The following is a 13,266-nucleotide window of genomic DNA, read 5'->3' as shown; positions in this document are numbered from 1 at the left end:
GTGAATGACCTGCTCAAGATGCACCTTTCTATATGACTCGCTGGTTGTAAAACTTAAGTACTGGTACTTTATGTGGAACCATGCCGCAGACAGTTGAATCCTACTCAAGACTCCTGGTCTCCATAACCCTGCTTTGGTGAAGACTGATTCTAAGTCTCTCTTGCTAATGGGGGCACAGAAGACAGTTCTGCTTCTGCAGAGTTTCCATAGGTTGAAATGTGTATGTGAGAGTTATTTTAAAATGTTTTCTGTCTGGATGTCAAAGACCAGAAACATCTTTATTCAGCCCCGTGGAGTCATTGCTGCAGAGTTGGTTGATCTTCTCAAGTCAGGATTTTCTTCTCTGCTAGAGAGTCCTCAGTGGCAGTAGAAACAAAACTACAGACAGATTTTGACTTTATAATTGCCATTTTGGTTGGGTTATGCTTTTAGAAATGCCAGACTGAAAATGACATTATAGTCATCAAGCTGAGTCATGTACAATTGTGACTTGGGACACGGCCTTTAAAAAGTGACCATTGAAACAAGTAGCTAATGTTTATATTGAGATTCTTTGCTTGAGCTATAAGAAAAAATGTTATTGTAAGTTGCTACCCTCTCATCTGAATGTTACATGGGTTGTTCTGTAGTGATGACATGAACCAAGGAGTAACTGTCATCTAGCTAGAGCTGTTTCTAAAAATTCATAACCCCGTTTGTCTTTCTGCTGCAGTACAATTTCAAGAACAGAGGGAGCCTGACTTTTGAACCCTTAACCCTTGTTCCAATCCAGACGAAAATGATTGATGTTAATTTGCTGACAGAAAAGGAGGTAAGTGAAGGAGTAGGTTTGCATTGCCGCATTTGCACTAGAACCAGCTTGTTCGGTTCTGTTTACAAGAACCTCTGGCCTCTGTTCCATTTCATAGATCCAGAGAACATTCCTGAGCAACCTTACTTAATTTTAAACTTGATTCAGCTTTGAGTGGGAGGGTGGACTAGATGAACTCTCCAGAGGTCCTTCCAATCTAAATTATTCTATGATGAAGACAGTGAGGACCCCTCTGATTCTGTTGTTTTGGTAGTTCCCTTGGTATGGTATTTGCCGCTATCATCTCCCCTCTTTTCGTACTCCTGCCTTAATTTGCTTCTGTCAGACTATCATGCTGTCTCCCCAGAGACTTACACTTACGACTGTCCCATGTTGTTTTCTCTATCTACTTGTGACCAATCCCATTCAGCCACAGCACATTCTGCAGTACATACAGACTCTGAGCAGACATCAGTGATACCTGCTCAGCATTATTTATTTCCTGAATAGCTTCATACTCTTAAGTTTTCTGTTTAGGTCTCCCAAGTACCTTCACTGTGATGTGGTTCATCCTGTTTTTCTACCATACTCTTTATTTTGCCTCAGTCGATCCTTCTTTTCTGAACGATAATCCTGTTTGCATTTCCTTTTTCTGAAGAGGACTTTGAAGAGTACCACGATCTGCAGTAACGTTCAGATCAGTAGGGCAACTTGTGTCTCGGAACTGCGTTGTTCAGTTACAAATTTGCAAAACTATTTACTAGACTGTGCCAAGGTAGCTGATTTTCTGGAGGCAGTGATTTGCAGAGACTTTAAATACTTGTCAGCTGAACTGAACCTTGGCTTCTCTGAAAACCCGGGAAGAATTGCTTCAGTTCCTACCCTCATCAAATTTACAAGTCACTTCCATATGTAGAGGTCTGTCTCTTTGGGACGGGATCCCATTCCAGCCTAACAAACAGCTCAATCCCAAAGAGCACATGGGCCTACAAGTGTCTTTGGCTGTACACAACTTGTAAAGGCACCAACTCTTCTGTGCTTATGCTAAATGTCGTACCTCTCTCTTTCTCTAGTGTAACTGGGTGAACGACTACCATCAGAAGTGCAGGGAAGTAATTGGAGCAGAACTGGAGAGGCAAGGCCGGCATGAAGCTCTGCGGTGGCTCATGCGGGAGACAGAGCCTCTCATCAGAGCTCAGTAGCACCACAGTGTCTTTGGTGTGTAGAACATCAGGACCGCTTGGTGTCACAATAATCTACGTCTTCTCGGCCCTTGACACCACTGGGAGAATGTTCTTCAGTAAGCCTTTGAAAATAAGGAGGGGTTTTCATGTTGTGTTTCTCTCCCCCCAACATGTGCGGGTAATGTGGGGGTAAGGAGGGTTACTGTCTGAACAGTGTTTTTGGGGGAGGGGTTGAGAATAGAAAGCAAACAAAATAAATAAGCATGTTGCCTTTGAAACAGGGGTCTTATTGAAATAATTGTTCTAAGAGGCAATACTGGAATATTTTATACTGTCTGGTTTTTCACTGTGAAAACTCAGTATTTTTGCATACTTGGGTTCCAGTTGCTAAGATGCTACCCACACAGCAGGACTGATTACTGAATAAAAGTTTCCAACCCGCTGTTTGCTTGGTCTACCTTCTCTTGCAGTCAGTGACGTGGTGGGTTTGACGACTTGAAGAAGGACAAGAACCAGATAATTCCACCTCTATGTTTGCATCCAGTTCAGACAGTGAAGAAGTATGTATAGGGCTGCCCTGTGCTAGGCGCTGGGCAGATGTTATGGAGGGGCCTGACGGGAGTCTCTGACAAAGCCCTGTGCTTTGTGACAGATGGTGGGAGGGACGTGGTGACACTCAGCAGAGGTTTGTATGTGCGGAGCACCCAGGCAAGTGCTGCTTCTGTCTATTGTTATGACTTACTGAGTACTTGTATAACCCTTGGTAGTGCAGGGTGCGTGGGCAGTATCGTGGAATTACAACTCTTCCTGGACACAAGGCAATTATTAAGTTAAAAAAAAAAAAAAATAATTGCATACAATGGACAAAAGAAGGCCTCCGTGCAAGTTTGTTCCAAAATCAGCAGGGGTTGAGCCAGCAGGAGCTGGGCTGGGCATTGCCAGGCAGTGTGCAAAGACATCTAGTGGTGAAGAGAGCTGCTACAAGGTAAACCAGAGGCAGGAGAGGTTCCCGGCCCGGCAGGGGAATTCTCTGCTCTGCTGTCTTCTGAGCATCACTGCGTGCAGGTGCATCAAAGCATTGTCCATAACGTTAAATGATGGGGTGAGAATACATTTACTAAAAGAAGCAGTCATTCTTAACATTGACACTGAAAGTGTTCTGATGAAACTCGAGTTCAATATTAGATCTAAAAAGAGCAATCGGGTACCAGCAATTCAACTGCCTGATATATTAAATGCTCTGTGCAAATGGAAATGTCTGTATACATAATTTTTTCTCCCCCCCCCGAAATTCTGAGGGAAACGTTAATCTCTGCTAAATGGCATGAAATTAGTATTTCCCTCAAGAGTTCCGGAAATTGGAAGCAGTATCACGTAGCCAAACAGAAAAGGGCTGGGAAGAGAAGCAAAGTGTCTTGGCCTCCTAGCTATGTCATCCCAGTAGGTGATCACGCAAAAGTGCAGTAGGTGCTTTAAAAGCTTGTTTTCACACCCTGGCTCTGCAGGTAGGTATATGTGTTTAAATATCCAAGTGGTTTCCCACCACTGTGTGGAAATACTGGTTTTCATCTCAGCTGTGTGTAAGGGAAACCCAGCTCACGCGTAGACCGGTCCAAGTGTGCGCTACCATGTAAAACACATCAGGACAAACAGTCCTTCCAGAGGTGCCCGTTGCCTCTGTAGGTACTGGCTGTGCCGCAGGATCAAAGGATGAGTGGGGGATCTCTGAACAGGTTGTGCTGTGAGACAACCCGGGGCTTTCCCAGCAAAATCCGATGTGCGTGCAGTGAGGCTGAATGATCGGGGAGTTGTCAGCTGAACGCCGCAACCTCTCCCGGCTGGCCGGAGACCTGTGGGGCTGGAAGGCAGCTGCTCTCCAGGGTGATGGTGAAAGTTCAAGCAGATGACGCTGCTGGTCGGTGTAGACCTGCGGGGGGGCTGCACTGCTGACCGCAGATGTTCCAAAGAACGGCATCCCGGATGTCCTGGCAAAGACCCAGCCCGGGTAGGTCTCTCCTCAAACTTTAGGGCAAGTGTTTCCCACAGGAAGGCAGAAGAGGAGGATTTCTACCAAACGGTGAAACACAAAGGCCAAGCAAGCTTTTGTCTTCTTGACCCAAAGCCACTGCGTTCAGCTCAGGCGTCTCAGTGGGGAGGAGGGACATGACACTGAAAGCAATTTGCTAAGTTTGAATGAACTTATTAGACCTTCCCCCACCCCGATTCCCTCTTTATAGTCAGATGCCAGCCAGATCCCAGAAATTCCTGTCCCAAAGTCCTCTGCAGTGCACAGGGATGGAGACCGAGGTGGGGCAATCCAAACTTGTCTTCTTCTAGAGGCACCAGCCTGGGGACCCTCAGCGGATACCTCCTGCCCTTGGCTCCCCAGCTCGTCCCTCTGTGCCACCTTGACCCCGTGGGCTTTTGTTGCGGGGAGTCTGCCACTGCCTCTTGGTGACAGCTGGGCGATCTTACCCCCTTTCTCGGATTTTGGCACCTCAGCAGAGGGAGATGGGGTGTTTCCCAGCAGAAGGGGGTGGCTGACATGCATTCCTAGCTCTAAGGCATTTGTCTCTCTCCTTATTCACTAAAACACAACTACATTTTATGCTCTTTCCTGTCTGAGCTTCAGGTTTCCAATGGAAATTAAACTTAGCTTGTTCGGTTTTCCTTTTTCCAGGTTTTGCTTTGTTCCATCAGTGCCTGGTTTCCCTGACTGGTCTCTCCCTTCTCTTCTCCTGGTGGAAAGAAAAAATTAAGGAAGAGAGGAACAAGGAAAAGAATGAATGGAAACCAGGTTTCTGTCAGGTTTGGGTTTTATTTTTGTATCAGTACCATCCACAGAAATGACCAGAAAAATGATGCTGCTCAAGTGAAAATTATGATTTTATTTGATTTTTTTTTTATAAATATTTTCTTTCCATAGAGGTTTTTTTTTTCATCCTTGTGGGAAGGAAGGGGCACTTTCGATAACCACATGCTTAATGGTCTGTTTTCAAACCCCTCAGTTTTGCAGTATTTTTTACCGAGTGGGTGTCTCACAGTTTTAGATGATGCTGCAAAGCACATTTCTGCCCCTTCTACAGCCCCTCTGACAGGGATGCTCACTGGGATAAGCCCGTCTGGTCCTATCACTTCATCCAGCCCAGGAGCTCGGCGGGTAGTTGTACCTCACCATCAGCACCACCACCTGGTCCTGTTTCCACCCATGGGACAGGAGTTCAGCAAATGCAAACCGTAATCAAGGTCCCTATGACCACCCTGATTTTTGTCACTAGACCACTTCCCTCACTGTCCCCAGCCCAGCTGTTTGTCAGCGTTTGTGCTAGAAATCTCTAGCTGTGCAATTACTGTGTTTGGGGGCTATGAAATTCTCCGTTTCCCTTGGAATAAAAATGTTACAGTGGGAGACAGACCCTATTTTTCAGTGAGGAAAGTCCACGTAGGCTTTACCGTTCAATCACGAATCATGATGTGTGCGTTGGCAATGTGCCTGTTGGTGTACAAGGCTTTTGAGGCAAATAGACTATTTCTCCTTGAGCAGAGGGATTCATGTTCATTCATCACCAGCAACAAATGCTCCTTCTCTCCATAAGGCTGGTGACTACTTGGCTTCTCCACAGCCACCCCTCCTTCCTCAATCTGAGGGTACTACCTTAAGTGTGCCTGGCAGCAGTAAAATCCAGTTGTTTTTTAACTTAAATGGCTCATAACTCACCTGTAATGGAAACCCCACTATTGTTCGCATGACTATTAAACCCATCACTTTCCGTGACAGCTATTGGAGCAAGTTTTTGATTTACAGCCCGCCTTAGAGTCAAAAAGAAAACTTTGGAGAACATCGTTGCTGAGGACCTCCTCAGCAAATCATCAAACCAGCCTGACGTTCAGGCTGCACACGGTGAATTAACTGCCCAGTAATGACGAGGCGCGGGGGTGTGTTGTGGGGCACAGATGGTTATTCCTGTGGTTCCTTCAGCAGACACAGACAGTGAGAGCCAGGTGGTTGAAGCAGCCAAATATTAAAGCTCTCCTGGGGATCAGGAGATGACAGCTTTCCTTTGCTGCTTCTCTCTCATGTGCTGCTCTGAAGGGTCTCCTCTGGGTGGTGTGTGGCTGAGGACAGCATGGAGGACACCTGCATTTTGGAAGATGCTCGTGAGAGGCTGAATGAGGCTCCTCAGTCATTCAGGCAACTGTCTAAAAAACACCTGCTTGTGGGCACCTGATGGACCTGTCTTCATCCCACACCATCTCCTTTTAGCTCTCAGTGGGGGTGAGTTGGCTCCTGGTGCTACGGATTGTTACCATTTATTTTTGCTGACTTGTAGCAATTCACACTTCGTTCCCAGAGTCCTCCGTCTTCTTTTTTTTGGGGGGGGGAGAAACTACAGGCCTGAGCATCTGGTAGAGGTGTCTGGAGATCAGGAGTTAAGTAAGTTGCCTGGTGTCACTGCCCTCAGCTTGTTTTACATGATTAGGACAAAACTCCCCATGGCTTTGGATGTAATAAGAAAAAAAAAATGAAACAAGAGCCTCTGGAGGGTAGAAATATGAACTGGGTTAGTGCTTAATTAAGTTGCCTATTAACAGTTGTGTAGCAGCCTGGAAGAATTTTAATGTACCAATTAAAGCACGGAGCTATCTCCTCGGCTTTCCACCACCTCTGGGGATGCTGTCAAGAATGGGGAGCTTGCAGATCAAGTGCTGTTTATTTTGCTCCTTCCAGCTTGTTAAAAATCATTCTAAATTTGGGATGTGGCGGAAGCCCACAGACACGTTTGCTTCTGTGAGGCGGTGGAGTGACGTCTGTCTGATGAAGATTAGCATGGGAAAGAAATGGGACCGTAATGCCGTCTGACCCCGTAAAACCCCTCCTGTTCCTTTACAGTTTTTCTGTGTTGCTGCAGGAAGAGGAGAGGGAAACAAACAGCTTTCCAGCCACAGCCCTTTGCGGTGGGCTTGGCCAGGGGGACAGGGACGCTGGTGGAATGGTCTGAGGGGGATGCATGGTGAACAACCCTGCTGATGGACAAGTCAGTCTGTGCGATCATCTCTCTTCTGCTGGCGGCTCAGGCAAAGGCAGCAGGCAGAGGGTAGGAGAGGCAGTAGCAGGGTTTAGAAAAAGGGGTCAGAAAAATGTAAAGACAGAGGTCTGAGCTCCTCTGACGATCTTTCAGCCTGATGAAGAGGGGCCCCCATGCCTCCCCACCCCCAGCCCAGGGCTGGATCCAGGGGTGAATGTTAGTGCATGTAACGCTGGCGGTGATCCTGACCACAAGCACACAGGGAGCACACAGAGCCAGCAGAGAGCAGCCTAAGTAATATCAATGGAGAGACAAAACCTTTCGTTTTCAAATTTAAATTGCTTATAATTCACTGGCCTGAGGGCTGGTGGAGGCTGCAGGGGAGTTCAGTTCCTCAGGGCTGCCCGTCGCCAGCTCTCCCGGGAGCACGGGCTCCTGGTGCACGATGCTGCCCCGCTCCAATGATGCACTGTCTGCAGAGAAATTTCCACACTCGGGTGGCATTTGGAGAAAAAAAATAATCCAGTCTCGTCCTTCATCCATTTTTCATGTACCCGCCAGGGGCTTGCTCTGGCTCCTGCCATCATGGGAGCCCACAGAGCCTGAAGGTGGGTGTCCTCCCCTGTGTGTGCTCAGCCGTGAGCCCTTTCTCGCAGCACTCTCTGGGGCAGTTCGTAGGGGCTGGCAGCCAGGCGAACGCAGAGCCTGGTCCCTGCCACTGCCACACACAGAGACGCATTGGAGTGACCCTGCTTAAAACCCAGTCTGGGGCCAGCATGTTGTAAACATCTCCCAAAACGGAGCATTAACCAACTGGAGAGGGCCTAGCATGAGCTTTCGATATCCCCCCCATCACCCCAGCATCGTGGCAAGCAGCCCCGGCTGGCCGTCCCCAGAGCTGGAGCAAGTCCCCGGCTCACTGTGCCCCGTCCCTCTGTGCATCCTCTCTCCTATGCAGCTGCTCGTCTCCCCTCTGCAGTGGCAGGGGACTCGGCGAGCGTCCTTCGTTTCCATTTGCATTTGGAGCACAGCTTCCGATAAACACCACCACGTTCCTCTTGAGGTTTGACTAGAAAATGAGCTGGGGAATTTCAGATGAAGGTAGCATTAGTTCAGAGTGCCACGGTTCTTCTAGGAGGGGATTTAAGGAGCTTGGAGCGGTTGTGAGACTATGCTCAAATCTCAACAGGCAGCTCGGTAAGTGCAAAGTTGAGGAAAGTGTCCTCTTCCCCTTGTATGCTATTAATATTTAGGGCCGGGCTTCAATTATTCATTCCTTCAGGGTGTGCTTTTATCATCTCAGTGCTATAGGATTAGCTTGTGCACCTTCTCTGGGCACTCAGAAAAGACCTTTTCATAAGATTTGTGAAATTTCATAGCTGAGAGGCCTTTTGCAAGCAAAATATATGCCATGCCATTAGTCAGAAAAAGCAAATCTTCCCCATCCCCACCCACAGCTTCTTTAAGACCACACAGAGCTGAGCCTTAGTAGATGTACAGGATCCAGCCTTGGCTGGAGATGGGATAATCCAGCACGGCTTGATGAGAGTTTGGGTCCGTTATTTCTTTTTTTATACAGGAACAAGGACATATCTAAAGATACTAGATAGACCCAGACCAGCTCCATAGGCATCCATGACCCTTGTCACAGCCAGCTCATTTGTTTAAGCTGTGGTCAAATTGAAGTACGCTGTGATTAAATACTCCAAATTATTGATATCTGCGCTATAAATACCTGACTCGTTAATAGCCCATCTTCCTGCTGGGTGGCAAAGCCTGACGGTCAGTTTGCTAAAATGAGGATAATCAGATTGCACGTTTCTGAGCACAGCTTGATCAGGGCAGGGTCTGGGAAGAATTCTATTTTATTTGCCCAAATATTCTTTTTATTTAATTAAGTAAAGCTAACCATGGAATTAACATTCCCTTTCTCCCTTCAAGAGCGTAAGAGCCTATGGGAGCTCAACACCGCAGCAATCACTGCAAGTTCAGAGCTGATCAAAACAGGGGGCAAAGAAGAAATCTTCTTTTCTCTACCTTTTGAAAATATTTTGTAGGGTTATTCTGTTCTGGGGTGAAATGATAAGGCCATGATAAGACCATGAGAAGTTTTGCTAACCAAATGCCTGGAAAAATTATTGAGCCCAAAAAGTGCCATCCATCAAACCATTTAGTTTTCATTGTTTTAGAAGATGTTTTGTAAATACTGGCAATTCTAATGAAACTGGCAATCTTTTAAGATTGAATTAATTAAAAAAAAAAAAAAGTAGAGGTTGGGAGTTGTCCATTTAGAACTTGTTAGAACAAGGCAGTATGACAATTTTTGAAACTGTATCAAAATATGTTTTGACATAACCCTGATGAAACCTAGTCCTAATCCCCTGTGCAGATTGCATTTTGAAGAACTTGAATTTTTCAGATAAGGAACACAAAACCATAAAAAAATCCCAAAGTCAAACATCTTGCTGAAAACTTCCTGCTGCAGTGATTGCGCTACTCCTGAGAAACAGGAGCAGCAGCTGAGACGCATCGAGCTGTGTGTTCATCCTGTCGAACAGAGCTAATACCTTGTGTTTGCTTTCCGTGGTCAGTGGAGAGAGAAAGGTAACCCCAGAAATGATGTAGCATACTTGTGAGCTGAAGCGTCCTTTTGGGGTTATGTCCTTCTCCATTGACTTGAAGAGCAGACAGGGCTTCTCTCGCAGCCGTCTCAGGCACATGGTTACAGCTGGTGGAATAAATAAACCCATGTTCAAGTCACAAGACTCAGAATTGGTGTGCAAACCTCTCCTTCACTTTGGGAATTGCTTCCCACTTAGGACCTTGATGGCCCCCGCTCTGGGTGCAATGCTGAGTTATCACTTCCAAAGTAATCACATCATTTACAAAGCTTTCAACTATTCAGGTTTAAAAAATGTTTCAAATCCAAACCGACGGCACTGGGCAGGGCTGAACCAACCAGGCTTTGAACACAGCTCGGTGAGAAGTGCCACGGTAAGCGTGGGCTGAGTCCCGCTGAGCAGCTTGGTGGACCACACTCATGGCTAGTGGCCATTTGGGCATCCTCACTGGTGCTGAGGCCTGCCATGGCACGTGTGGGCAGGCAGCACCGTATGTCAGTGCAGACTAGCGAGCAAACTGCATCCCACCTCTGCTACCCACAGCCGAGATGTGGTAACACGTGTTTCTTCTAACCTCTTGTCTAGATTATGGCAAAGCAGTTTAAAAGGACTCGCCACCCAGGGCAGAGACGTCAGGCACTGTTACCGTCTCTGGGTTTCCCACAGGGGAAAGAGAACAAGGGTTTCCACGTGGCAAAGCGAATAACCCTGGACATTGATGCTTTTGCATTTCCATCACTGAAGGCCGTGGGTGGCAGTACCTGGGCGCCTTGCGGTGCAGGGGATGTGATAGAGATGTCTCATGGAGTTAAGTGCTCCTCGCTGCTCACTCGTCAGATGGCATTGCCTTGCTTCTGCCATCTAAACAGAGGTGACAGGAGGCAGGTGCCTGGGCCGTTGCTTAAAAAATAGCCCTTCTCCACAAAAGCATGGTTTAAAGATGCTTTTTATTGTTACCACAGGAGCAAAGTTGGCTGTTTCCATAACACCGTAATGCCGACATCACGTGTTTGCCCCACAACAAGCAGCGAGTCAGCAACATATGCTCCTTCCTGGGCAGGAAGCAACAGGTAAGACTGTCGCTATTTTGGGGTAACCAGCCCCTTCTGAAGCCAGGCTGACATGCAGCATCTCCTGCAAAAAGCTCCCTGAAAGCACCGTTAGTTATGATAGTGTGAGCAGCCTGACAGAGAGGTACCCAGCTCCCTCGCCCTTCCTCACAGCGTCTTTCCACCAGAAGCCACAAACCCATTTTATATTAAAGCCTCAGTATAGTTACAAGAAGGCTCGGTAGAACTCAATTTTTAATTGTGAAATATTGATAAAGACAGCTTTTTTTTTTTTGCTTTTTTTTTTTTTTTTGCGTGCTGCCTCTTGCTTCTGCAGCACTGGGTATAATTTCTTATCAACTCTGGATTTTGCGAGCGACCCCGGCTGAGCACCGGGGAGGCGCTGGCATTAAAGAGGGGGCACGGCGGGCCCTGAGACGGGGATGGAGAGCGGGAATGGTAACTGGCAGTAAAAGCTGACAACCAGAAATTAATGTTGCTTTTAACTGTCAACTCTCAGTAAAAATAAACCTTGAATCCTAGCAGGCCGAGCTGTAAAATTACACGGACCTTGCTTTAATCATTGACTGAGCACACTGCACTCCGCTTCTGTCTCGGAGAGGACGCCGTAATGCCTTGTCTGGCTCATTAAACATGATGTGGGCTGAAAGATGGAGATTATGTGAATCCAACACTCTGGCAAAGGATGTCGGCACCGTCAAAGGGTGGGCTGTCCCCAGGGAACAGCCTCGTCCAGGAGCAGCCCTACTCATATCAATGTGGTGCTACCATGTCTGCCCTGGGATGGAAGACGGGCTGCAGAACAGGGCTCACCCACCTGTGGTCTTCCTCCTGAGTGGTGTGAGCGGTCTTAAGCGAAGCCGGGACACCCGTGTCTTCCTGAGCTGGAAGAGATGAAGTTATCTTGCAACACGTGCGATTGCAGGCTGTTGTGCGTGATCTCGATAAATGGTAAAGCTCCTGAAAAAGTTTCTGCCCTTGCAGAAAAGCACTGAGAACAATATGGAGGAGGCTCCATTTATGCAGTTCTCTGTGTACAGAGGGACATCGCTCACTTCATCACAGGTCAGATGGTCTTTGAAGGTTGAAATATCTGGGACACAGTTAGACCTACAGCAGGAGAAGAGGGCGAGTTCCCAACGTAGGGTGGAAGAACATTAAAATTTGGAAAAGATCCAGCTGCTGAATCAAGAGAAGACAGGCAATGGCACGAGAAAAGCAGCAGTCACAGCTAACCTGGTAATCACCCTGTGGTAGAGCAGGTTCCTATTACCTTTAAAGAACAAAACAAGTGAGCTTTATGCTGCTACGGCCAAGTGTTTAAAAGCGCATTTCATAAAGACAGAATTTTTAATACAAACCATCCCACCATTAATAACAGCCTGCTTAGCATTAAAAATTGTACCGCAGATGCATGATTTTATCAGTTTTGAAACATCAGCAAATTTAGTTTTAATCTGCTGTGGAGCTAGAAATAGTGACTGTAAGGACGATACTGTTTTGCATTCAGCGCATTTATTGACATGAGAAAACCAGCGAGCAGTAATTTAAAGTGATTAATTCGGGAGCATGCAAATGTGAGGGCTGTATGGAAGCACATAAACCACGTGTTGCAGAACTGGAGTTTGGTTCCTTGGTTTCCCCGGCTTCACCACCTCCCAGCGAACCTTCTGTGCACGGGGAGAGCGAACACAGTCTGAAGCAAAAGCGCTGGTACCAGTGAAGGATCCAGGATGGGTTTGGGGTTGGCACTCTGCTACCTGGGTGGCAGAATCCCAGCAAGGAGGGAGACCTGCAGGTGGCAGCGGGCAGTGAGTTGGACATGAGAACCTGGCCAGGTGGGTCAGTGTGGTCCAGAGACTTCACGCACAAGAGGCCTGAAACAAATCCTACCCAAAGAGAATGCAGGGGAGCTCCTTGTACGAGGAAGGCAGCGTGACCTATTCCTGCTCTGTACATTGTATATTGTATAAGACTCTCAGCTGTCCATGACATTTTTCATAGCACTTGACAGTGTGAAAGTGCTTTTAAAGGGGAGGAAACAGCCCAGGGAGAAGATCCTTTCCACAGCCCTCCTTGTTTACTGGAGAACGGTCAAGGGACCTACGCAAGCTCTGCCCTAGTGAATGGGGCAGAAGCAGATTCAAGCCCAGCGCAAATTGCTCTCAATTGTCACCTGTCCCCCAGGCTCAGGATGACTTTTGGGAAGATGACAGCCGTAAGACTCCTCCATCTCACTGGGGACCACCCACCACGTTGCCATAAAGGAGCCACTGTAGCAATTTGCTCTCCCCTTTTGAGAACCGAACATTGGCTTGGTCTGTAACACACACATCCCAGCTGACAAAGACAAACTAGATCATTAAGACAATAGAAACAGTAAGTGTACAGAGAAACATGAAAAAATGACTCTGAGATGCATTCGCATTTTGTGTATTTACTGGGATAAAACCTCAAGTCTATAATATTAAATCAGAATGTCAAAGAGATAGCTTATGCTAATTTAATTAAAGGCAGCATCCTGGTGCACATGGGTGAGGAGCTGAATTAATACTGTGCGCCACCCACTAATTT

The 13,266-nt window shown here is 47.1% G+C and overlaps 1 protein-coding gene across 1 annotated transcript in view; it reads left to right on the top strand.

Moving 5' to 3' along the window:
* XPNPEP1 (X-prolyl aminopeptidase (aminopeptidase P) 1, soluble) overlaps positions 1-2,424 on the top strand; it is a 28,825-nt gene extending 26,401 nt beyond the window's left edge. The window contains exons 18-19 of the mRNA XM_009881625.1: positions 703-811; positions 1,864-2,424. Coding sequence (XP_009879927.1) covers positions 703-811; positions 1,864-1,992 — 238 coding nt within the window. The 3' untranslated portion in view covers positions 1,993-2,424. The remainder of the gene's footprint in view (positions 1-702; positions 812-1,863) is intronic.
* Positions 2,425-13,266: the final 10,842 nt, after the last annotated feature.

Source organism: Charadrius vociferus, unplaced genomic scaffold (assembly GCF_000708025.1).
Source record: "Charadrius vociferus isolate BGI_N301 unplaced genomic scaffold, ASM70802v2 scaffold282, whole genome shotgun sequence".
Lineage (NCBI taxonomy): Eukaryota > Metazoa > Chordata > Aves > Charadriiformes > Charadriidae > Charadrius > Charadrius vociferus.
This window is presented reverse-complemented; position numbering and strand designations above follow the sequence as displayed.